General features: G+C 45.6%; 1 protein-coding gene across 1 annotated transcript; it reads right to left on the reverse strand.

Moving 5' to 3' along the window:
• Window positions 1-238: 238 nt before the first annotated feature.
• Gas2l2 (growth arrest specific 2 like 2) lies at window positions 239-7,541 on the reverse strand. Its single transcript, XM_036195800.1, has 6 exons — window positions 6,805-7,541; window positions 5,043-5,284; window positions 4,049-4,156; window positions 3,073-3,169; window positions 2,316-2,568; window positions 239-1,989 (listed from the first exon to the last, which is right to left on the reverse strand). Exons 1-6 carry the CDS (start codon window positions 7,187-7,189, stop codon window positions 489-491), a joined length of 2,586 nt encoding a protein of 861 aa, XP_036051693.1. The 5' UTR covers window positions 7,190-7,541; the 3' UTR covers window positions 239-488.
• Between the last annotated feature and the right edge of the window lie 18,574 nt (window positions 7,542-26,115).

The raw sequence follows: 26,115 nt of genomic DNA on the forward strand, positions 1-26,115 counted from the left end.
AGTCCATGTCAAGGGTGGCCTTGGGGAGCCTGTGCCCAGCCGCCTTTGTCGCTGTCCATGGTCCTGACCACCAGGACCTGGTAGGAAGCCTCCCTTGCTGACAGCTTCTTCCACCTACCTTGTCTCCATCACCTCCTGCAGAGAGGTTTGAAGCTGCACCTCTCTACCCTTCTACAGTCTTAGGGAAAGGACCCCAAAAGATGTGTCTCAAGGACAGACCCATGTGTGTTTAATAACTTACAGCTGTGAAAATGTCCAGAGGCCGAGGAGCTGCTCTTAAGGGCAAGAATAAGATATGGGTCCTCCCCACTGCTGCTGGCCTGATGCTGACTTGCAGTGGAAGGTGTGGGCTGCCCTTTTGCTCAGCTGAAGAGATGGAAGTCTTCAAGCCCACTCCTGGCCAAGGCCCTGTGCTGGGTGAGGGACTGTACTTCCTCACGCATGTTTTGCACTGCATACGTTTTGCTGTGGCCCTCCCCATCTGCTCTTCAGACCCAAGATTCTTCCTCAGGTGGAAGTGGAGCTCCATCAAGGTGCAGAGGCTCCTGGCTCGCTGACACCTGGGAGCTGTTCTCCAATGAGATGCTGGCTTCTTTTTCCTTCTCTTTCTCCTTCTTTTCACCAGCTTGATCCGCCTGGCAGGTGCCCCCTCCCTTGCCACCCAAAGTAGCTTTCAATAGCCTGCTTCCAGGAGCTGCCTTGGCTGGACCCAGGCAGAGGTAGGCCAGTGGTCTGGGAATTCTGGAAGGTCTTTTCTCAGGCCTGTGGTCCCTGCGGGGACGGATTCTGGGTCTCAGCTTCAGCTTGTAAATGGATGGGATCTTCTGGGGCTTCCGGAGTGTTCTTTTGCTCTTACCCAGACATACCCTGGCTTTGTCAGAACTGGGGTCTGAGCATGAATGTGTGGGAGCCTCCAGGGTGGCAGGCACAGTCAGAGTGGAGCAGTCCTTCCCTCTAGTGGATGACACAGTCCTCACTGAGGTCTTGGCAGTCAGGCTTGCCTTTATCCTTGGCCCACTCTCTCTGGATCTTGGCTTCTCTTTGGGGCTTCTTGGGCCCACATCTGGCTTAGGGGGGGCTTCAGAGCCTACCTTCCAGGCTTTCAGATCCACTTTAAGGAGAGGTGGGGGCCTCTGAACCAGTTCTTGGATGACATTATCATAAGGACTCCCAGATTCAGGCCACCTCCCACCCAGGCTGGGAACATAGACTCCACTTCGAGGGATGACTTGAGGCCTTGTACCCTGATTACAGGCAGCCCCCACCTCCAGCAGTTTCATGTTGGCCACAATCTCCTCTTCGAGGCTATGGTACAGGGCTTGCCCTCTGGTCCTGCCCAAGGATAGAGGGGTGTGCCTTTCCTTCCACTTGTGTGTGCCCAAGCTCTTGGGATCCTCAGTCTTTGAAGTAATCTGGATGTCCATCTGGTGGTCCCCATGGCTTGCTTCCACAGAGTGATGCCCGTGTGTGGATATATCCAGGTTCCCTGTGAGAGCCTTTGATGGGATGGATCCTCTCTCCATGGAACCTCCACTTTCATTACCCAAAAAACTTCTTGGAGTTGGGGGTCGGGCAGGGGACAGCCGGATGGGGATCTTGGTGAACCCTTTGATGGGAGGTGGGGATTGAACAGGCATGGATTCTCTGGGCTGTGGGGAAGCACCCCAATGCAGGAGCCAGATACTGTGAGGATTGGCTAGGCTGGAGGAACGAGGTGGGGGAGATGGTCCTCTTGCTGATGTCCCTTTACTGATGGCCTCAGGGCTTTGGAGCCTCTGGGAGGTGAGGGCCTTGGTATGTGTTCCTTGGCTATCTGTTCCCTTGTGAACCCAAGATGTGGGAGTCCTTCCTCTGGGCAGTTCACCTGGGTACCTATTCTCTCTCTTTCCTGACAGGGTACTCTGTAGGTCTGGGCTCCTACAGATAGATGAGAATTGGGGGCCGGGTGACAACATTCTCTGAGATGGGGTCATTGGCCTCTCTTGCGACCTGCAAATGAGAAAAACATGCTGTCAAGAGAGACTCGGAACCATCAGAGGCATTCCCCAGGGAGTACTATGAGGTACTAGAGAACCTGTGCTCTTCCCATTGGGCTATATAACCCTTTTCTTTTAAATTTGGTTTTGTGATATGGCCTCCCAAAGTGGCCCAGGAAAGACCCAAATTCACAATCCTCCCATCTTGGCTGCCTGAATGGTAGGACCATAGGCATACCCGGCATAGGTGGTTTTGTTGGGGTAAGGCATTGTTCCCTTTAACTTGGGACTTGAGCCACTGAGAATATGGAGGAGACCCTTCCATGTCCCTCTCTTTACCTTAGTGATGGGGCTGTCTCTCTGAGGGTCCTGGCCCCTGCTCCCCGTTGACCACAGGGTCGGGGAGAAGAGGGAGTGGGGGGCCTCAGCTTTCGGCTAGAAGAGGTGTATGTCCTCCAATCCACTGGAGGCAGTGGGCTCTGTGAGCGGCTGATGGTCATGGTAGGCTGGGGCTGTGAGGGTCCATCCTGCACCTTCACTTCATGCTGCACTGGTGGCCCTGGGGGCTTCAGGAAGCTGCCTGGTTTGTGGGCTACCAACAAAGGCCCCAAGAGAAAGCAGAAAAAAGAAAGGTTTATTCCTATTTATGAAACTCATTGTTCCTCTTCTCCACACCGTGAAATTCTCCTTATTCCTCTTTATAGGCACCAGAGCCTACAGGGGCAGCCCCAGTTTCTACAAAGGGGCTCAGAGGACACAATCTGGTCAGAGAGCCCAACGTCGGAGTTTGCTGATAGCTATGTTGGATAGCCGATCCTCAACTTCTATTCAAATTGTATGCTTATTCGGGTTTACTTGACGTACTAAAGAGGGTTAGGGAAGGACTGAAAGCTTTTGAAGTCAGTCTTTGGGCTACCAGTGTGGATTCCAGACCAGACCTGAGCTCTCTCTACTGAGATGTACCTTGGCCAACGCTGTTTCTGCGTGCCTTGCGCGCCACCTTGTGGTTATTCATAGTATTGCGCCACGACTGACCCGCACAGCTGGAACCGTCTCTCTAACAGGCCCCACAGGCAAAAATTCTTGGGGGACTCACAGAGGGACGTACACCGGCAGGGGTCATGTTTGTCCAAATAATGGCCCAGCGTGTCCCAGCCGCCCCCAACACGCACCATCACGTGGCTCCGGAGGATCTGAGTGGGCAAAGGTGAGATTGAGAGCTGAGTGGAGGGGCTTCCCCTATTCCTGTATACTCCTTTACACACGTTTGTGATCGGGAGACAGGATATTTTTCTATTCAGTCTTACCCATGACGGGACTCTCACGCCTCTGTGATGTGACAGAGACGGTGGGAGTTCTGTCCAACTCTGTAATGAGACAAGTCCCATAGTCTTTCCAGACTTTAATTTCCATGGTTCAAAAGTGGGACCACAAATTCCTGACCTATACCTACACCACAAGACTATTGTCTCAGGATCTGAGGGGGGCTCAACTGTGCTCCCATCTGTGCTCTGTGCCCAAGGAAAAGCCTGGATCATGCCCAACTGCTGACCACATCCCTGAGCACAGACATCTCTGGGGAGGTGATGTTTGGCATGGGGAAGGGCAAGTAGAAAACCCATCCCAGACCTATACTGCTGCTCACTCTACAGAATGGATGGGTCCAGGGCCTCAGTGGTGTACTTTGGGATCCACATGGCTGGGACCACACACTGAACACAAACCCAGGTTCTCAGGTCTCTCACTCTGCCCTATCCTGTGGAATGGGAAAGTAAAAGTACATTTCTTGGATACACTGTTTCTGCCTGTGGGCATCCTATAGACTAAGCTCTGATGGAAGTGGTGGAGGAGGGTGGTGGGATACAGCTACTTTGAAGGGAGGATGGGATAGCCTTGTCAACTTTGCCTAGAATCTCCTGGGAAATCCCAAGGTAGGGGAGAGCCTCAAGGTCTGGTGACTTGGGGTCTATGATGGCTGGCTTCCTGTCCTTGCCCTCAGGCTTAGCCAGGGTTCTATGGGAGGAAACCCCATTTCGCTGACCCTGGATGTCCCTCCCTTAGACTCCACTTACCCTGATGAAGATGAGAGTGTTGGAGTCCCCTACTCGGTACTTCCCCTCAGATATCTTGACCATGGAGAATTGCACTGGGCATGTGCAATGGCTCACGAGCTTCTGCACCTGTGGGCAATGGCAGAGACTCAGCCCTCTTCTCTGCCTGAGTACCCAAGTCCGTTCACGTACTGGGTCAAGCTAAATGGAGCAGCTATCTGCCTCTAGACAGCCCCCTCCGTGAGGCTGGTGCTGAAGCCAAGGCTGGGGGCTGAGAGGTAAGTAGAAAGGGAAGGCTTTTAAGAACTCATAAGAATAACAGCTGGAGCAGCCCCACTGTGGTCCTCTTCCCCTTCTGATGGTGGGACACAGTGGGTTGTGCTGTTTGACCACCATGGGGCAAAGTCCTGTGTGCTGCGTCACAGACCTTCTGCTGAGAAACCTTCCTGAAGGATTGCTTGGGCTCCTGAGTTTGAGACCACGTCTGGCAGCATTGCAAGGGAAGGGAAACAGAAAACAGAAGAGGAGATGAGGGAGGAGGGGAGGAGGGAAAACTGGAAGAACGAAGGGGGAGCCCCCCAGGAGCTCCATTTTCCCCAGTGGCAGAGAATGGGGCTAGCCTCTGAGAAGTGCCTCCTCCTAGGATGGGATTCCACTCTGGAACCTGCTCCACGTACTACTCTATGTTGGTTCATTTAATTCTCAAAGCAGTCACAGAAAATGGCTACTGTGCCCCAGTACACTACATGTGGGTGAACGAAAGACCAGAAAGATTAAATGATTTGCCCAAAACTACAGGGTGGGTGTTAGCTGGTAACGAGGATGCCATGTCCTTGGCACCTAGCCCACAGGGCTAAATGAGAGATGTTCAGTGCTAGGCTGGTACAAAGGCAGTAAGTGGCTATGGCCACTGTCTCATGTGGTAAGGGTAGGGGCTCGGAGTGGAGCACAGGAGGACTGGGGAAGAGGAGGGTAGGGCACAGGCTGGGCCTGAGGGCATGGCTGGGTGCCTTACCATCTGGTCCAGGTTGTGGAAGTGGCAAGGCCTACGGACAGGGGGTGCGGGTGGTGGAGGATCCGGCGAGGGCAGGGCCAGCTCACGCCGCAGCTCCTCATCAATCTCCTCTTCTAGATGCACCAGGGCCGGCGCCGCCACACCGAAACGCCAGGCGCGGCGACCCAGCTCCAGCAGGCACAACAGCACGCTCTTCACGTTCTTGCGTAGCACCAGGTCCTCTGTCTCGAACATCAGCACCTCTGGTGTGGAACAAAGGAGAGAAGGGGATGCGGGTGGCTTAAGTGCTCCGTTAGAGACCATCCCAAGGCAGGGGTAGCAGACACAGGAGGGTGGCTCGGGTTCCAGCATCTTGGGTTGAGGAGGTGCCTGGATGGGTCCATCCACAAAAGGCAGCCAGGCTAACTGCAGAGGCTGGTGAGTGGGTAAAGCATTTGAAGCCTGATTGGAGCCTAGGGCAGGGAAGAGGACATTCTCTATCCTGCTCTCCAATCCACTTAGCGACCAAGAAGATTTCAGGAGCAGGAAGCAGTTTCTTTCTCTTCCTACCCATCCTCCGGATACCCTAAATCCAGCTCTAGATAACCAGGCCGACTTGACTACAGGCTCTGGGTACCTCACCCTGTAAGGCTCTGTCCTGGAATCTCCCAGTGGCTATGAGACCTTTGGCTAGTTCCAGAGTCCCAGTTTTTAATCTTCTGGAAAATGAGGGTGTAGCCCATCTCAACAGAAAGCAACAATTGTTTGGGGGTTCAATGATTGGAATGATACATAAGCTACATCCCCAGTCAGATCATTAGCTTTGATTAACCTCTGACCCAGCCCCTCACCTCCTTGCCACCAGCCAGGAGTCTAAACCTGGCCCTTTCCCTGTCTCAGCACAGTTACCTTTGGTCTGGAAAATTGTGCAATTACACCTAATCCCATTCCTGGGTTCAAGGCAAACAACTGTTGCTGCCTGAACTCTACAAATCCCTGTGGGAATGTGCCCCTCCCTACAGAGTGCTCCCCCACTCCCCGCACATCTTTTAATAAAATGGTTCTCAATCTTGGGGTCATGACCCCATTGGAGTCACACATTAGATATTTATGTTGTGATTCATAACAATAACAAAACTACAGTCATGAAGTAGCCACAAAGTGATTTTATGGTTGGGGTCACAGCGACATGAGGGGCCCAGCATCAGGAAGGTTGAGAACCACTACTTCAGTCCCTCATGTTCACTGGCCACTGCTCCCCCCTTCTCCACCACCCCCCCCCTGCCTAGTTAATTCCTGTCCCCGAATTCTCTCCTTACCCCCAACCTCCTCTCTCTTGTTGCCCTTGCTGGTGCCCACTACTATATCATCAAGCTGCTCGTTCCCATTCTGGATCCCATATTAATACACTTGACTTTGAAGCACACATCCCCCTGGGACTATAATTCCCGAATCTATCCATCTGTCTGCCTTCCTAGGCCATGCATTCCTGGGCATTGGACCCTATTCTTCTCAGTCCTTGGTACCCAGCATGCACTGGGAGCAGAAATGGTGATTCATACATCTTCATGGATTGAGTCATCAACAGATGTCTATTGGCCTTACTGTGTGGTCACAGTAAGGATTTACTGTGACGTGAAGAAACGGATGCACAAAAAGAGGAGCTACCTCATGGAGAAATCTAGAAGAATACCTCAATGCCTGACCCCCTAGACCCAGCTTAGCTTGAGCCTCCAAGGGATGCATGCCCCCATGAGATAAGGATCTGAGACAGATGAGTTACCTTGGATGCCCATCTCCTTGCGACACCACTGGATGAAGTTGGAGATGTTGTCCCTGGCCTGGAAAGTGCCCGGCTGAGCAGCCCCATTGCAGAAAACGCCAGTCTGGGGCATGGGAATCTTTTGAGCTCGGTCAGGTGCCTTAGCTAGGAAGGCCAGAGCAGCCTCTGTGACGGTGTTGGCATGCCGGCACAGCACCAGGCCAGTCTCCAGCACCTGCAGGAAGTTGGCTGCATCAATGTCCAACCCATACAGATCCCGAAGCCACTCAGCCAGGTCTTCCTTCATGGCCTCCAGGTACTGCTCGCTGGACTTGAAGGGCCGGATGCTGCGCACGGGAGGCCCTGGGGTCCCGGGCCTCCTCCTGTGTCCCCTATGCTGAGACATGGCTGGAATGGATATACAGGAGGAAGGAGGAGCCTCCTGTCCCCTAGCGCTGTCTCTCTACTCTTGCTACAGGCTAGGTCAAGGTCCTGGACCACTTCTCCTTGGCTCAATGGGTCCCCTTTCTACCCCCGAAGAGCCCAGGGCTTCTGGCTCTGCAGCTTGCTGCTGGCTTCAGCCTCTGGGCCAGGCCCAGCCCCCACTGCCCACATTCCTAAGTCCCTGCCTAAACTTTCCCTTTGGTGGCCCTGCAAGCGACCTCACTCTCAGCTGCCCAGTCCACTCAGTTCAGCGTTCCCCAGGGCTGGTGGAAGTGAGAGCATTCCTCTCTTCCCAGGGCCAGATGGGTCATCTGCTGCCTCCAACCAGCCCGCCACTGTCACCAGCCAGGGAGCCCGGAAAAGCATCTAGGCTGTGGCATTCGCCGCCACCGCTCTGCTTTCTTTCCTCTCCTTGGAGACAGCAGCTGCTACAAACACTCCTTGTTAACTCTTCCTTCTAGCAGACAAGGGCCTGTGTCCTGCCGAGAGGCTTGAGCAGAGGGAGCAGGGCAGAGAGGCTGGGGCAGGGTTCTTGTACCCACTGACTCCTTGTGGGGGGAGGTTGAGGAAGGTGGGGGAGAAGCACAGAGATAGGGCTTAGAGATCATTGGACACTGAGGAATGAATGAGCAAGAGAGGGAGACACAGCAATAGAGACCCAAGATAGGAGTTCTGTACTAAATCCCTTTGGGAGTGGCATATCTTCCCTGGTTTCCCCGTGCCTTAGTTTCTCAACTGTCAAATGGAAAAGACAATCTCTACCCTTCTGAGATGTTGCAAGGAACAAAAGAATAATGTGTGTGAAAGCACTAGACCCTCAGAACACACAGGCACAGCCTGGGTGAGCCCTACCTCTCACCAGCAGCCCTGTCTACATACTGGAGAATCTGTTCCATCCCTGCTCCAATCATGTGGTTCTTCTAGAACAGTCTCATCCCCTAGTCACAGCAATGCATTCATTCAAAAAAGATTTCTTTTGTTTGTTTGTTTGTTTGTTATTTTGCTGTTGTTTTGGTTTTTTTTTTTTTTTTGTTGTTGTTTTTTTTTTTTTTTTTTTTTTTTTGAGACAGGGTTTTTCTGTGTAGCCTTGGCTATCCTAGAACTCTTATCTGCAGACCAGGCCAGCCTCGAACTCACCTCCTGCCTCCTGAGTGCTAGGATTAAAGGTGTGCCCCACCAGTGCCCAGATCAACAAAGATTTCTTAATCCTGTACTATGTACCAGACACTATCATGGGGCTGAGTATATAGCAATAAACAAAAACCACCACTTGCCTGAACTCATGGAGGCTACTTATATGTTACTGGGTGACGGGTGGTAGATGGACAAATAAATCTGTTTAGGAGTGCCGGCACACACCTGTAATTTCAGCAGCTGGGAAGCTGAGGCAGGATTGAGCCTACATAGCAAACTCAAGTCCGGATTGGAATAAATGGTAAGACCCTGTCTCAAAAATCAAAAGATGAAACAAATAACAAAATAAATGTGTAGTAAGTCAGGTAGTGATAAATATTGGAGGAATAGTACAGAGAGAGTGGGTGGCTTTATAGGAGGGGACACCTTCCATAAAGGGAAGGCCTTGCTGCTAAGGTGAGAAGTGAGGACGTGAGCTCACATGAGGAATGAGAGCAGCCAGTGCACTGGCCTGGAGGCAGGAGCATGCTTGGTATGTTCTAAGAATAGCAATACTAAGAAAAGAAAGAATAGCAAAAAGAGGGGGCTGGAGAGATGGTTCAGCAGTAGTTAAGAGGGATTGTTGCTCATCCAGAGGACCTGGGTTTGGTCCCCAGCATTCACTCCTGGGGATCTGATGCCCTCTTCTGGCCTCCATGGGTACCTGCCCACATGTGGCATACAAGCAGACATATATATGTAAGTTTAAAAAATTAAGTTTTAAGAAAGTGAAGCGGTCTGGAGAGACACCTCAGCAGTTAAGAACTCTGGCTGCTCCTGCAGAGGATTTGAGTCCAGTTCCCAGCACCCACGAGACAGCTGACAGCTACTGGTCATTCCAGTTCCAGGGGATCAGACACCCTCTTCTGGCCTCTGCTGGCACCAGGCATGTACATGGTATGTATACACATATGTAGGCAAACATTCATACACATAAAATAAAAATAAATAAATTTTTAGGGGGGGGGGAACAGGAGAGATTTAGAGTTCTGGCTGCTCTTCCAGAGGACCTGGGTTTAATTCCCACATGGCAGCTCAGAACCGTCTGTGACTCCAGTTCCAGGGGATCCAACACCCTCTTCTGGCCTCCATGAACATCAAGCCAGGAATGTGTGTGGTATGCAGACATACATGCAGGCACATAAAATAAACAAACATAAATAAATATGTTTTGAAAAGAATAGTAAAAAGAGGGCAGACATGTGCCTGAGAAGAAATGAGACCCCAAGACAGGGCTTGGCAGGTGAATGCAGACAGGGCCTGGCAGGTGAGTGCAGTCAGGGCCTGGCAGGTGAGTGCAGATAGGGGCTGGTGTGGTGGGTTAATACAGACAGAAGAGGGCCTAGTGGATGAATGCAGTCAGGGCCTGGCAGGTGAGTGCAGTCAGGGTCTGGCAAGTTAGTGCAGTCAGGGTCTGGTGGGTGAATACAGACATACAGGGTATGGTGGGTGAGTGCAGTCAGGGCCTGGCAGGTGAGTGCAGTCAGGGCCTGGTGGGTGAATACAGATATAAAGGGCATGGTGGGTGAATGAAGACGGCCTGGCAGGTGAATGCCAAGATACATTTTCTCCTAGTGAAATGGCAAATGTACTAGAGTTTAGGGCAGAGGAGGAACGTGCCCCTGTCTTGGCAGCTATGTGGAGGGATTCCCGGACCACAGGTGTTACTGGACAACATTTGAAATTCTAGCAGTACCCAAGGAGAAACAGTGGTAGCTTAGACCAGGAGATGACAAGTGGCCACATTCCATGGGGCTCCTGGAGAGTTCATAGGATTGGTCTAAACAAATGTTCAGCCTTGGCACTCTGAGACTCTGGTTAGCTAGACATAAATTTTTGTAAATCTGGAAAGCACAACTAATACAACTATAGATATGACACTCATGGGTGACTATTAATCTGTAAGTCTTATCTATCTAAATAACCTAAGGACTAAGGCTTTACATTAGCAGGGTAAGCAATCTTTAAACCGAGGTACAGTATAAGGACAATGACCTCAAAATTGTGACAATACACAAAATACACCTTAAATGGAGATAGAAATGTATAATGCAATATGATAACAATATCCTTAATATGTATCAATATATAAAATATCCTAAACAGAGGTAGAACATACATATAAAATGGTAAATATAATTTTACATTTGTATCAATATATAAAATATTTCACTTAGGAGTAGGAATATATGTACAATATGACAATCAAGTTTTGAATTTGTATCAATATACAAATTATCTTAAATAGGAGCAGAAAAATAGTTTTAATTTGTATCCATATACAAGAATCCATATCAGTCCAAATTATCTAAGGCTGATAGTCTGCTAAATTAGTTTAGTAGAATATATAATACTCTCCTTAATATACTATACCTGTCCATTCTCCTTTTTTCTTTTCCAAAAAAAGAATCCTGAATCTAAGTTTTATTGTTCCCTGCAACCCTGTAACAACTTACCCATAACCCTGAGAGAAATGAAAACTTTTAGGAGAGGGGGCATTGTTTTCTTAAAGTTGATTTCTGCTGTTGAGGGGGTGACAGTATCTCTGTGGGAAAGAAAGCCAAATGGTTAAGTCTCTGTAGGACTAATTGTAATGTTTGTAGCCAGTCTCAGAATAATGGGTAAGGTTAACTGAGGTTCTGGCTAGAAGTCTAATATGATGGACCATCTCATCTTAGAAATGTTCTGAAGAGTTTGCAGTCCAAAGTGTTTTTTGGTTCAATGGCATCATTATGGACTGGGAAGAGCTGTTGTTGTGGGGCCCCATCTTCCTTTTGGAGACTTCAGAGATTGCCTGTGGAGCATATTGGTACCAATAAGTTCTTCCCTTCTGCTGTAGATGTCTGGGTGTCCAAGTCCTTTTGATTTCTTGAAGATGGGTATTCCTATTATTCTGTAAAGACAAAAAACAGAACCCTGTCCCAACCTTTGTTTGTTGAGTTTTCCTTAAAACTTATAGAATTCTCATATTGGTGGATGAGCTATTGCTTCTTCTCATCAAGGGATTTCTCCTGTTCAAATAAAATTTTTATTAACTTTGTTGGTATCCATAGCTTTTATTCTCCTGCAGAAGGAAAAGCAAAACCCCTTCCCCAACATAGGACATATTCTCATTTCCATTCCGAGGTCAACATAATCTTTGAAGTAAACCAGTCGGTTTAGCTCAGGAGTTTTTTCCTATTCAGTGTCTCTCTGCGGCTATTGTCCCTTTCTCATCAGCATGGAGAAAATCCAAGGTTAATAAAGTGTTATGCAATCTATTTCTAGGGGTCATTGTTACCTCTTTCTGTTTATTTAGCATATTCTTTAAAGTTTGATTAGATCTTTCTATGACTGTTTGGCCTGTGGGATTGTGTGGTACACCTGTAACATGCTTTTATTGTAATAAGCAAAAAACTGTTTCATTTATTTGAGACAAATGCTGGAGCATTGTCAGTCTTAATTTGTACAGGTATTCCCATGATGATCATAACTTCTAAAAGGTGTGTAATCACAGAGTCAGTCATTTCAGAACTCTTAGGAGTTGCCCATTGAAATCCTGAGTAGGTGTTAATGGCATGGTGTACATATTTTAATCTTCCACATTCTGAAAAATGAAACACACCCATCTGCCTTTAGGATTGCTTCCTGCAGGTAATGGAATTTGGTTATAGAATGAACAAGTGGGACGCTTTTTTTTTTTTTTACGATTTTCTTGGCTTGTTGCCAAGTGACAGAAAAGTTCCTTTTCAAATCTTTGCTATTTTCATGATGTTTCTTATGAAATTCTGAGGTGTCTAGCACATTACCTATGAATCAATTTCGTCACTCCCTTGTGCTAGAGGACCTGGCAGACCCATAAGGGATCTGATGTGTGTTCCCTATTTCTGATGATTTCTTGTAATTGCATAAACAGTGAAGTTAATTCTATATTATCAGGAATAAATTCAGCAGTTTCAATATGTAAAACAACTCTCTCTGCATATTGGCAGTCAGTGACTATATTTAAGAGGTTCTGTGAAGGCCATAAGTACCATAAGAATGACATACTATTCTGACTTTTATACAGAATTGTAAGGGCTTTGGACTACCATACTTAAATTTTCTGATTTATATACTGCCTTTCCTGATTTATTTACATCAGTATAGAATGTGAGGACTTCAGAGATTGGTTTCTGACTTACAATGTGAGGAAGGACCCATTCAGTTCTTTTTATGAATTCTGTTCTCTTTCTTTTGGGATAACAATTGTTAATCTCTCCCAAAAATTTACTGCAGACTCTTTGCCAGTATTCATTATCTTTCCATAGTGAGGAAATTTCCTCTTTAGTTAAAGGTACTACAATTTCTGCTGGGTCCATTCTTATCAATTGACGAAGTCTTAATTTTCTTTTTAGAATCAAATCAGAGATCTTTTCCACATTTGTCTTTAATTTCTTACTTGGTGTACATGATAGAAATGTCCATTCTAATATAATATCTTCCCTCTGCATCAGAATCCCTGTGAGGAGTGTCTGGAGTTGAGTATGACCAGAATGCGGTTAAGTTCTGGATTCACAGGATCCACATGTGCCTCTCATATTTTCTTTTCTACCGTAGCCGACTCCTTCTCAGCCTCAGCTGACAATTCTCCTGGACTGTTTAAGTCCTTGTCCCCTTGTAGGGCATTGGTCGAATTTACTAGTCCATCTCAGGTGTTCCAGTGATGGTCTGGAGGTTGGAAATGCTTCCTGACAACTTTTGAAAATCATTAAGAGTCCACAATCAATCTCTCATGAGTTGTACCTTTTGGGTTCTAATTTTTTGTAGCTCTATCTTATATTCTAAGTAATTAACAGAATCTCCTCTTTGTATCTCTTCAGAAGCAATTTGTAATCCCCAGGAAAGCAAAGCTTTCTTTACTTCTTTAAACATGCTTTCTAAAGTATCTGATTTTAAGTCAGCTAATAAGATATCATTCATACAACAGTAAATTATAGATTGTGGAAATAGTGCATGAATTATTTCTGATGGTTTTTGCATGAAATATTGGCACAGGATGGGTCTATTTAACATTTCCTGTGGGAGGACCTCCCATTGATATCTCTTGACTGGCTAGGAATTATTATAAGTAGATAGTGTGAAGGCAAATTTTTCTCTATTCTTTTCTTGTAGAGATATTGTGGGGGGGGAAACCATCTTTTAAGTCAATAAATATAATAGGCCATTCTTTAGGTAACAGAGAGAGTAAGGGTATCCCATTCTGTAAGGAGTCAATAGGCTGAATTACTTTATTAATGATTCTCAGCTCTGTCAGCACTCTCCATTTACCAGATATCTTTTTAATAACAAATACAGGAAAATTCCAAAGGCTGGTAGATTCTTCAATGTGTTGAGCATTTAACTGCTCCAGAACTAGCTGTTCTAAGGCTTGTAGTTTCTCTTGTGTCATAGACCATTGTCCAAACCAGACAGGTTTATTAGTTAGCCATTTTAAAGTTAGGGCCATTGGTACCTCTGAGAGTTCAATGGCAGTTGTGCTCTGTTTATGTACAGCCTGAATGGTTGGTGTCTGTTTTTTATAGTATCTTATAGTATTATTCCAAGATACACGAATTGGTCTATACTCCACTTCTGAGATTGAAGGAATTTTAATCTAGGTATTCCATTGCTGTAACAGATGTTGGCCCCAAAGATTCACTGCTACATTTACCATATATGGCTTCAGCCTTCCTCTCTGTCCTCCCTTTGTTTTACCTGAGATAAGCTTCCAGTTCCCAGAAGTTGGACACCTACCTCTTGAAGAGACCAATTCAGATGCCTTGATTTTGGCATAATTATAGTCATATCCACACCTATGTCCACTAAGCCTTCTAGAATAAGGTTATTAATTCACACTCTAAGCTTTGGTCTTTATTCATTTACAGCAGTCTGGCAAAATATTCATTTTTATTGTGATTTTTGGAGTTTTTGAGCCAGCTATCAAAGTTGTTCTACCATTCAGTGCAGTATCGTTCTTTACATTAGGCACTGGGTTATTTACTTGTCCTGGGGAGGACTTTCCTCCACAGTGACCAGAAATGACTGGACCACGTTTGATTTGGGGGCCTGCAAGAAGCCCACTTGAGGTGTTTTCCAATGGTAAAGGATTGCCTCATATGACTCTTGTTGATCTGCATTTGTTGGTTCAGTGTTGGCCTTTGCTGCATCTTCTGCATAATCCAGAAGGTTAGGGTCTCCTGTTTGGGTTATTTCTAGAAGCATTGATTCTAGGAGCGCCCTGTGTACAATTTCTTCTTATATGGCCTAGTGTACCACAGTCAAAACATTTGGTACTTTAATGCCTCCATCCACCTTTGGAAATCACCTCTCCTATCCAAGCCTCATCACAATAGTTAAGAGACTCAATATTGTTTATGTGTTGGATCCATTCTTCTATGGGTGTGATCTGATCTTTAAAGGTGCAGGTACCCTTTTGCATTCTATATTAGCATTATCAAAAACCAAAAATTGAGTTAATACTTGTCTTAGTTCTTAGTCTGATATTGTCTTGTTTATAGCCTTGGTCAGTCTTCATAAAAAAAATCAGTAAATGGTTCTTTTGATCCCTGGAAGACCTTTGTATCTAGCTCAGCTGGTCTCCTTGGTTCTGGAATTGTTTCCCAAGCAATTAAGGCTGCTGTACAGCATATGGATAATGTATGCTCAACAAAGGTAGATTGTACATTTATATTAGTGAAGAAGTCCTCACCAAGAATTTGATCTTGGGGATCTCAAAACCTCTAATCTTACTTTGCTGCTCAAGGATCTTAGCTTCTTCTCTCAATCAGCTTTTCCATTGTAACTGCTGGCTATATTCTAACACAGCAGATATTAACTGATTCCAATCATTAGGCATGATGCTGTTTCTAGATCACTATGTATTTAACATTTGTTTCACACATGTTGAATGTATACCATAGGTAACTACAGCATCCTTGATATTCTTTAAATCTCTCATATGAATAGACTGCCAGATATATTCTACATATCCTTCAGGATGTTTATCATTTGCTGGCTTTTCACAAATGATGACAGGATCTGCCATTGTATACGAACTACCTGTTACCTTTGGTAAGTCATCTCTAACTCTGTCAGGTACTGGCAATGTTATGACTTCTATAGCCTCGACCTTCTGCTTGTTATCACCCTTATTCTCAGATCTATCAGAGTCCTCCAAAGCCTGAGATTGATTAATCACATATTTTTCTAGAGTCTGTACCTCCTGCACTGTAAATTATTCCAGTGACTTCATGGACTCAAACAATTTTTTATGTTCACCAGAAACATATGATTCCAAAGACTTTATTCTATTAATTAATCATGACCATTTCTCCTTAGTAATTATCTGTATGGCATTAATATTGCTCTGAAGATTTACTATTTTATTCACTGGGTATTCACATTTATTATCAATAGAATTAAATCTGATTGTTCAGTTATTATTAGCAGCCTGAAGTTCTTGTGGTAAATTATCAGATTCCAAAGAAAGAATCCTTTTCTTTCAGTTCTCATTACCACTTTGCAAAGTCTGAATCAGCTCCATTAATGTCTTATTTTTGATGTTATTAAACCAGTTTTTAATGATATGATATGAATTACTATGCTAATCGCCCATATGGTAAAAACTGTATACATCCCAGGAAGGTCATATATGTCTTGTGAAATTTCATCTATAGTGCAAACAAAGAAGTTTTTTAATTCCTGGGCTGGAGAGATGGCTCAGAGGTTAAGAGCACTGGCTGCTTTTCCAGAGGTCCTGAGTTCAATTCCCAGCACCCACATGGTAGCTCTCAACCATCAATAATGAGATCTGGTGCACTCTTCCATATACATAATAAATAAATCTTTTAAAAAAAAGACGTTTTTAAATTCCTGAGTAGTAATATTATCTGCCATTGTGTGAGAGAGTCTTAAAATTTGTAAAGGAACCTTTTTATGTTTTATGTGTTTATTAATTAATTTATTTATCAGTTTAAGGTGTAAAGTTATGTAATTTACCTCAGATAAGATCCTTGAGAGATTGTCATAAGTGTCCAGCTGTTCCAGATGTAACTGAGCAAGTTGGACAAATGACTGGTTCATTCAATGATTTTTGGATGTAGTATTGATGGTTTGCCAGTAGGTGTTGCAGGTGTGGCACCAAAACAGGTCTGGTGTGAGCCAACTTAGTTCCTTGAATGGGCTCCTGTGAATCAAATACTAACCCAGGCAACCTCTACCTGTGAGTACTGGGCAGAGTAAACAGGATCACAACAAATGAGGTAATATACTGAACAGCTGGAAGTGCTGTCTGGGATACCTACAGATAGCTCTGAGGCTGGAGGTGCTGCAGGGCTGGCTATGTGCACAAGATGGTGGCAGCAGCAGCTAGAAGCAGGTATTTCAAAAGATGTAGTTGGCATCAGCCACACCGAATTGTTTTAAAGGTAAAGGGACGGTCTTTGCAATATTGCCTGGATCATATGCCATTACACACTTACATGGGTGGGCAGTGCATCTGGTGTTCAGCTGTGATCCTTGGCCTGGGATGCAGCAGCTCGATCTGCTGCTGGTGCTGGTCTAGGGAGTGCCAAAAGTGCTGGTTCCGGGAGGCTCATGGGTATGAGCAAGCAGCCCCAGTGGGTCTGTTCAGGAACCACACAGACTTGAGTGGGTGGCTCTGTGAAAGGTCACTTGGCCACGTGCAGCTAGCTCTGGACTGCAGAACATAGGTGTGGGTTAGATGGTGTTGTAGGTGTGTGTCTGGCAGAGCAGAAATTACTGGCCTCCATGGGCAGGATTTGAGCTGCTGCCAGCAGGCAGGAGTTACAGGATTCTCCATGTGGGTAAGGGCTGTGGGGATGGCCCATCCATGTGGGCATGAAGTAAAGCATGAAATCCCATGGGAGCCGGGTGGCGGTGGTGCATGTCTTTAATCCCAGCACTTGGGAGGCAGAGCCAGGTGGATCTCTGTGAGTTTGAGGCCAGCTTGGTCTACAGAGAGAGATCTAGGACAGGCACCAGAGCTACACAGAGAAACCCTGTCTTGAAAAACAAACAAACAAAAATCAAAAACTAACAAACAAAAAAAGAAATCCACAGGAGTCTGCTTAAGAAGTGTTAGGGAATTTATTAAGGTATAAATTGAGGAAATACACTCATGAATGCAGAATGAATATGAACAGCTGAAGTTGTCCTCTGTTCTGACTGGATCCACCTGGCCATCCACTCATGTTAGGAAGCAGGAACCAGGGAGAGGGGCATCATGACCCCTCTCCCTTTGAAGAGGTCATGTACTAAGGCAAGAAGCACCGCCTCCTTCAGGCCATGTAGCCCAAAGGAGTCTGTTCAAAGGGCAAAGAGATTTATTAAGAAAGGAAAACTCACAAGATAGAACAGAGGAATTGTCACAGGGTCCTGGAAAAGGTGAGGCACAGTCCCATGTAGTTCTTCTGCCTGGAAACTGTCCCAGCATCCAAGTCCCACAAGGGAGCAAAGAGAGCAGGCCTTTGTGCATCTCAAGTCTTAAGGGTATCCCTGAGCTATGCCCCAGGGGCAGGTACTTAGGGTAATTACCTGCTACATTTCCAGAGGTGGTGTTTCAAGGTCATAGACAGAACAGCTATTCACTACATCCTGGTTTGTACCCACCAAATGCCCACAGTATTTATCCCAGACTGTTATAACATCTAAGAACATTTCTAGCTGTTGCCACATGTCTTCTGAATCCCAAAATCTTCACCCTTCTCCTTGGAAGCTTCTGAACTAGGTAAGCATGTGACTCAGAATCATCCACATAGAGCTCTATCTGTGATTTAAATTTTTTAAACATTTATTTTTATTTATTTAATGGGTGAGTGTTTTGTCTGCAAGTATATTGCATACCTGGTACACATATGTGCATACCTAGTGCCCTTGAGGCTGAAGAGGGCACTGAATCTCCTTGAACTGGAGTTACAGAGGGTGTGAGTCACCATCTGAGCACTAGAAACCGAACTTAAGCCCTCTAGTAAAGCATCCAGTGCTCTTAACCACTGAGACATCTCCCCAGCTCCCTTCTCTGTGGTTTCTAAGTTGGAGCTACAGGGACAAGGTATTTTCCCAATTGGATATTAGGGCTTTGGGGATGCATATGTAAAGCCATGTTCCCTGCACACATAGAGATCCCTTTCGCAAAAGGGGGAAGGAAGTTGGCACACAAACACAGAGATAGAGGGACAGAGGACCTTGGGGTCTTGGAGTTCTTGTTTTTGTTATCTAATGGCCAATCACTTGTCTATCTAGCTACCTGTCAGTCATCAGGCCAGACAGAAACCAAAAAGATCACCTAAAATGTGGCTCATACAGAAGGAAAGGTTCCCCCTCTCAGAGATAGGCAAATGGTTCTAGGTAGATGGATGGCTGTCCATGACATCGCCCAGAGATCTTTCCATCTTGAGGCTCCCTTCCACTATTGTCATTACTTACAGGATCAACCCTGGCTTCCCAGTTCCTTGTCTTCTCCAAATCTGTAGGAAGAAGATGCAGAGACTGTGTGGTCTCTGACAGCTTCCTTTTTAAGGATGGGAAGTGTAAGTTACACACGGAACTTTTTTCACATTAGTTGAGCCAAGGTTCAGGCATTTGGCTCTGTATAGCTGCAAGGGAGGCTGAAACTGTAGTTGATGGCCATGTGTCCTGTCAATATTCAGTGGTGCCTCTTTAGTAAAAGGAAAAGGAGGGAAATTGAGAAGGGGGCAACTTATAGTCCCAACCATACAATAGTCCCACAAACAAAGTCTTTATGAGTCTTGGCTTTATAGTTTGTGTAAAGAGCCAAATAGAACATCTTTAATCTTTAGGTTTTATATGCTATTGTAGTGTCTGTGTTACATATTGTCCTCTGTTTTTACTTTATTTTTGCAACTCATTAAATATGTAATGCAACATTTATACAAAATCAGACTGTGTACACAGAACCCAACATGTCAATCCTTAAATTATATAAACTAAATTTCTACAACACTGTGGTCTTTTTAATTAAATACAATGTTTACTTTAATACTCTATTGGATAGTACATGATTTATTACGGAGATTAAATTCAGGATCTCATACATGCCAGGCAAATACCTGACCACCAAGCGGCACTTTCACTGTTGTAAAAGTTAGCCACTGGGCAAAAAAGTGCCCTTGCATAGACTGATCAACAATATGTTGTATAAACTGGACATGCAGGACCCACAGGAAGGTCACCACTGACCTTGCAAGGCAAAATGGTCTTCAGGTTCCTACTTCACAGAGGAGACTGCCAAATATTCTACAGGACACAGGGAGAAGTGACTAAAAACCTCTAGGTCTATTGGCTGAAGATGAATGCCTCAACATTACAGAGGAACTTTGGATGACTGTCCAGGCAGGCAGCTGTCTCTGTCATTTCCAGAATTTTGGAAGTTGCTTACAATGCATTTCCTGTTTACTTAGGTGATATTATATTCTTCTGAGGTCTTTGATGTAGTTGAAGACTAGATAGTTATAATTTTCCTTGATTATGAGAAAAGATAAATTAGATATAAAATTTTAGACTCACAAACAAATACAGGATAGTTAAAATATTTTCTTTAATTTTGCCAAGTACAAATAGACGAGATATTTTAACTGTAATTCTTGCTTTATAACTGTTCTATACTATGTAATTTTACTATGTTAAAGTTAAAACCTTCCTTTTTGATTAGACAGAAAAGGGGAAGTGCTGTGGGATGTCTTTCTGTATGCTGTGAATGTGTGTTGCTCTGATTAGTTGATAAATAAAGCTGTTTGGCCAATGGTGATGCAGAATAAGGTTAAGCAGGACATTCCAACTAGAGAGAGTGGAAGGAGAAAAGCAGAGCTGGGAGATGCTAGCTGTTGCCAGAAGAAGCAAGATGTAAAGTACCATTAAGCCACAAGGCACATGGCAAAATATAGATGTATAGAAATGGGTTAATTTAAGATGTAAGAGCTAGCTAGTGAGAAGCCTGAGCCATTAGGCCATATAGTTTAAAAATAATATAAGCCTCTCTGCATTTACTTGGGCCTAAGTGGCTGCAGACCAGGCGGGACACAGAAAAACTTCCAGCTATGTAACTAGAATTTTTTAAAAACTTGTTTGTTTATTTGTTTGTTTGTTTGTTTATGTGTGTGCATGTGTGTGTATGCAAATGTGTACACTATGGTGTGCATGCAGAAGTCAGAGGGCAACTTGTAGTGTTCAGTTCTATTCCTCCACCATGTGGATCCAACTCAGGTCTCCAAGCTTGGCCACAAGTTCATACCTCCTGTACCATGAGCCATCTTGCTGGCCCAAACTCAGAGGTTTAAACCTACACACAAAAACAGCAAAGAATTGTAGCAGACATTTAATTAAGTCTGAAAGGGAGTTGGGTAGACTTGTGTTCCAACAAGAAGACTTAATGATGCAAATAAAATGTGAGCTGGGTTTTAAGAAAGAAATGACAGGACTGGAAAGGTGGCTCAGTGGTTAAGAGCACTTGTCACTTTGTATAGGAGCTGGGTTTTGTTCCTAGCACCCACATGCTAGCTTACAACCATCTGTAACTCCAGTGCCAAAGTATCCAACACCCTCTTCCAGCCTCCACTGGCACCAGGCATGCATATGGTGCAGAATATACATGTAGGCAAATCATTCATACATATAAAGGAAAAATAAATCTAGCTGGGTGGTGGTGGTACACACCTTTAATCCCAGCACTCAGGAGGCAGAGGCAGGTGAATCTCTGTGAGTCTGAGGCCAGTCAGGTCTGGAGAGCTAGTTCCAGGACAGCCAGGGCTAAACAGGTAAACCCTGTCTTGAAAAAGCTAAAATCAATTAATCAATCTTGTATTTAAAAAGAAAAATTAGAAATTCTGTGCTTATACTTCCCTTAGGTCAGAGGACATGTTGATGCATAGAAATGGGGATTAAGACACAGGCCTTTATCTGTGACAAAGGAAGGGCACACTCACCCTTTTATCTTGAGTTAGTGTGAGTTGGTTCACTCTCATTTACAGCCAAAATGACTTTGGAAGCCACAAGTGCCCTAGTGTACAAAGTAGTTTCCTTCCTGCCCATGCAGGGGCAACTGGGAAGGACCATGAATCTTACAGCCTGGATCAGGAGGCTCCATGCTTCTGTGGTGTGTTCCCTACCCAGAAGGCACCTGGTTCCATCTTTGGGAGTTTGACAGGCTCCAGTCCCTTTTGGTTGGCTCATGAACATGTGACTTTAGTTGGAATCAGTCAGACTCATGAAATGGGGCCAGTGGTACCCAGAAAGTAGTGAAGAACTCATTCTTAGGGCACCTGTGATGACATGCACACATGAATCCTGGAGCCATAGGTACAATACAGTGCTTCACAATTCGTGTTCTGTGATTGAAATTTAGCTGTGTTGCCGGGTCTTAAAATCTCCTTCATCCCAATTGATTGGTGGATCTATAGACTCTCCCATAACTTCTACTGACTTTCCCATAACCAGAAAAATCCTTTTCCTGCTTGCTTTGGCCAGACCTATTTTCGGTTGCTGATGGCTAAAACCCCTACTGATATGTGCAGGCATCCTTCAAGCCCAGGATACTGGGCTTGTCCTGAATCCCTTTCCTGATCTCCCCCTAGAAGCCACATGCTCCTCTCTCCAGCACTGCCAGCTCACCTACTCTCAGGGCCAGCTAGCAGGTGACTTTAGTGCAGCTCCACCTGCTGAAATCACAGGCCTTCTGGACCGTTGAATAGCAAGCATGTGCTTGTTTCCTAGGGCCACTTGTGTCTGGGAGGATGGAGAGATGATGTCTCAGATTATGTTCAGTGGGTCCTCCTAGAAAACAAACAGGCTTAGGACAGGAACCATAGCAGGTTCCTAGGGACTGTAGAAGGAACAGGTGATCTCCACCCCACCCCCGAATTCAGTGTAATCTGGATCTAGAAAAAAATGCTTGAATTGGGGCACAGAAGGAGAGGCCAGTGGCTGGCCAGCTGAGGGGAAGAGAAGGCAGGAGAAGGGAGAAAGAGGAGGAAGTCTCCAGCACCCACACCAGCCTGTGGCAGAAGAAGGAGCTTCGGCCTCAGTGACAGAGAGATGTCTATGTCCAGAGTTCTCAGCACAAGCCATAGAATCTGATGGTGCCTGTGGCCACTAACAGTGTCATCAGGACATGGAACCAGTCCTGCATCCTCTACCTTTGGCTTACTGAGTGAATCAGAGGTATGAGATTGGAGCCATTACTAGTTAGCTGTTTTAATCTTTGACCAGGCAGATATATTTTAGCTAACGCATGTGCAACCTTCCCAAACCCCACTCTACTCCCTTTCTCTGCACAAGCTAGGATGTTCCAGATGGTCCCAACAGAGGTAACTATGACCCTATTGGATAATTTAAAGTTATCTGTATTGCAAGTAAAATAGGTACCAACCTATCCTCTTCCCTGCTCTCTGCTCTCTCTCTCTCTCTCTCTCTCTCTCTCTCTCTCTCTCTCTCTCTCACACACACACACACACACACACACACACATACACACACACACACACACACATCAGGGTCTCTGTCTCAGATTCCCACATGCTGGAATCACAGGTGTGCATCACCTTATGATATCCGGCCTCACCTTGCTCTTTGGGCATTAACTCTGTGAACAGCAGGAAGTAGTGCTTGGGTTTGTCTATAAATGCAGCTCACTTTCTCCCCTTTCTTTGGATGGAGATGAGTCATTCCTAATGGGGGGAGCTCCTCTCCAGGGGGCTTCTGAATGGCATTTAGTGCAGGAGGCATGCACCCCATATTCTGGTAAGATTGCTTGCTCACGTTTTCACTGAAGACTGTTTTTTGTGCTGTGACTGTTTTTATTCTGAGAACAAGTCCTGACGTGATTTTATGCTAGTGTTATTTTTACGACACTCTAAAAATTTTTTTAAAACTTATTTTTATCTTATGTGTATGTTTTTTGCCTGCATGTGAATGTGTGCACCATGTGTGTGCCTGATGCCTGCAAAGGCCAGAAGGTGGTACCAGATCCCCTAGAAATGGAGTTGTAGATGGTTGTGAGTCACTATGTGGGTGCTGGGAACAAAACAGGGTCCTCTGCAAGAGCAACAAATGCTCTTAATGGCTGAGCTATCTCTCCAGTGCGCCCCCCCTCCATTAAAAAAGAAAATTCCATAAACCCCAGATTACCCTGAGAAAAGTGACAGACAAAGGGCTGTTGGGTAGATTGGGCCTGGGGAGGCAGGGGAGATGAGCAACTGGTCCTTGGGACATTTGTGTCTTAGTAGAATGTTTCCTAAGTCACAGGCTGGGTTTTGTTGGTTCTGGTGTGCCTGACAAAAGATACTGGGCCTTAGGGAACGACTCAAGGAGATGACTCCTGGTGCCCACATCTAGGTGTTGTCTCCAGCAGTGGCCTAACTGAACTGTTCCTTTAAAATGGTTTTTGCTGAAGGGTCTGACAGGTTTTATATTTATGTGGTAGAGCTGGGATTTGAACCCAGTCTTATGTGGAGCCAAAGCCATCTTCTATTCTTCATTGGAATCCTCCTTGGGGCAAGGTAGGGGACATGAGGGGCTTGAGTCTGTAGATTCTGGAAAAGGCATCAGTCCCTAAGCAGAACCCTATGGGCAGCTGAGATTCTATCTCCACCCCTCTGTGTTCCAACAGAGGTCCTGGAAACCGTATGGAGTTCTATAGACCCCTGACATCCCTTACACCCCAGTCCCTGACCAGTGGAAACAGAAGTACAACATTAGGAAGAATGGATAAGCATGGTGAGTGGGGCTAGAAAGGGTATGAACCAAGATAGGACCACTTGACCCATCTTGGAACAATCATCCCATCACCATGGTGACATTAGAAAAATTGAACATTTTCTCAGTTTCTCATCCATGTTGCTATAGCTCTCTCCTTTCTCCTTCCTAAATATTCTTGTCATCCACCATCAATCCTTTTATCTTCACTTGTTCCCATTCAGACCTCTCTCTGTCTTCTCTGGCCTGGATGTAAGTGTAAGCATCAGAACTTGAATAGAGAGGTATCCTGGCAGTCAGAAGCCAAGGAATACCACCAGGTCACTGTAAGCAGCTTACAGCTCTGCTCCAGGGAAAGGTTCCCAATGTAACAACTCTGCTCAGGCAGGGGGAGGGTTTCCCCAGCTGAGTTGTTACAGCTCTGCTCTGCTCTGGAGAAGTGTTACAGCTCTGCTCCCCTACCGGAAAGTTTCCCCGTGAAAGTGTTGCGGTTCTGTTCTGCTCCACTCTGCTCTGGCTCCAAAGAAAGTTGTTATAGCTAGGCTCCACTCATGAGAAAATGTCACATGGCGCAACAAACCTCACTCAAGAGATTTATTGGGCAGGAAGAATCCAGGAGGGGTCCGTCCCTAGGGTGAGAAACAGCAGCAAACTGAACAGGGTACAGAGCTTATAATGGGTTTCTTGGGGGGGGGGATAGAGCTTTCCAGGGTGGCTTTGGATTGGTGGGGTTTTGTGGTCTCATTCTGGGGCAAGTTCAGGGGGATTGGTGGGATTCTGCAGCCTGACTCTGGGGCAAGCTCAGGGATTTCAAGCCCTGGTCCTGAGGTCAAGTCAGGGTTTTGTTTTGTTTTGTTTTTGTTTTGTTTTGTTTTGTTTGTTTGTTTGTTTTTCTAGTCAGGTACAGGGTGTTTTTTCCTCAGCCCTTTTCACCCTATAGCAAAGACCTGTTTCAGAGCAGAGGGGGGCCAGGCATGGTGGCATATGCTTTTGATCCCAGCAGTCAGGAGGTAGAGGCAGGTAGATCTCTGTGCATTTGAGGTCAGCCTGGTCTTCATAGTGATTTCCAGAACAGCCAGAGCTACATAGTGAAGCCCTGCCTCAAAAATAAATAAATATTTTTTAAAAACCTCAAAAAACAAACAAAAATAAATAAATAAATTTAGAGTGCAGGGGGTTGAGACAGAGACTCAGATTGTAGCGCAGGTTTGCCTGGGACCCATTACATAGCATAGCTGCTGGTCTGACCTTTCTGCAATCACCCTGCTGCAGGTTCTCTATATTATCATATTATCAGCATGAGCCACCACCTAGCTTGTAATGACTCTTAAAGTGAGTCCCCTATCCTGTTGGAGGGAACATTCTACAGTTCTGAGCAGTCTCTCCATCAGAACACTCACAGCTTCCAAGACTTAACCTCCCTTTCTAATCCCATTCCCTTGTCCCCCCTCTTCCCAAAATGTCCCAGCACCTCCTTCTGGATGTGTTAGGCCTGGGTCTTTCCCAACCAGCATGTAGCAGGAATCTTAAAGAGTCTTATTAATAAAATCAAACCTGGGCCGGGTATTGGGGTGAACACTGGAAGATCAAAGAAGCAGAACAAGCCACAGCTACCTAACCTCACCAGTTCCTCAGCTGATCCTGTTTCCTCAGACTGGAAGTCTCTTGAGTCCTCATCCGAATGGGTCTCAGCTGAACTGTGCTGCTCCAGAGCCTAAAAACTTAACTAACCAAATGCTTGTAGCTTCTGGTCCTTATATATCTTTCTACTTTCGGCCATCACTCCCTGGGATTAAAGGCTTACTTCTTGGGATTAAAGGCGTGAGTCACCAGGCCTGGCTGTTTCTAATGTGGCCTTGAACTCACAGAGATCCAGAAGGATTTCTGTCTCTGGAATGTTAGGATTGAAGGCATGAGTGCCACCATTTTCTAGCCTCTGTAGCTAGTGGCTGTTCTATTCTCTGACCCCAGATAAATTTATTAGGG

The sequence above is a fragment of the Onychomys torridus genome, chromosome 8 (assembly GCF_903995425.1).
Source record: "Onychomys torridus chromosome 8, mOncTor1.1, whole genome shotgun sequence".
In the NCBI taxonomy this organism is placed as follows: Eukaryota; Metazoa; Chordata; class Mammalia; order Rodentia; family Cricetidae; genus Onychomys; species Onychomys torridus.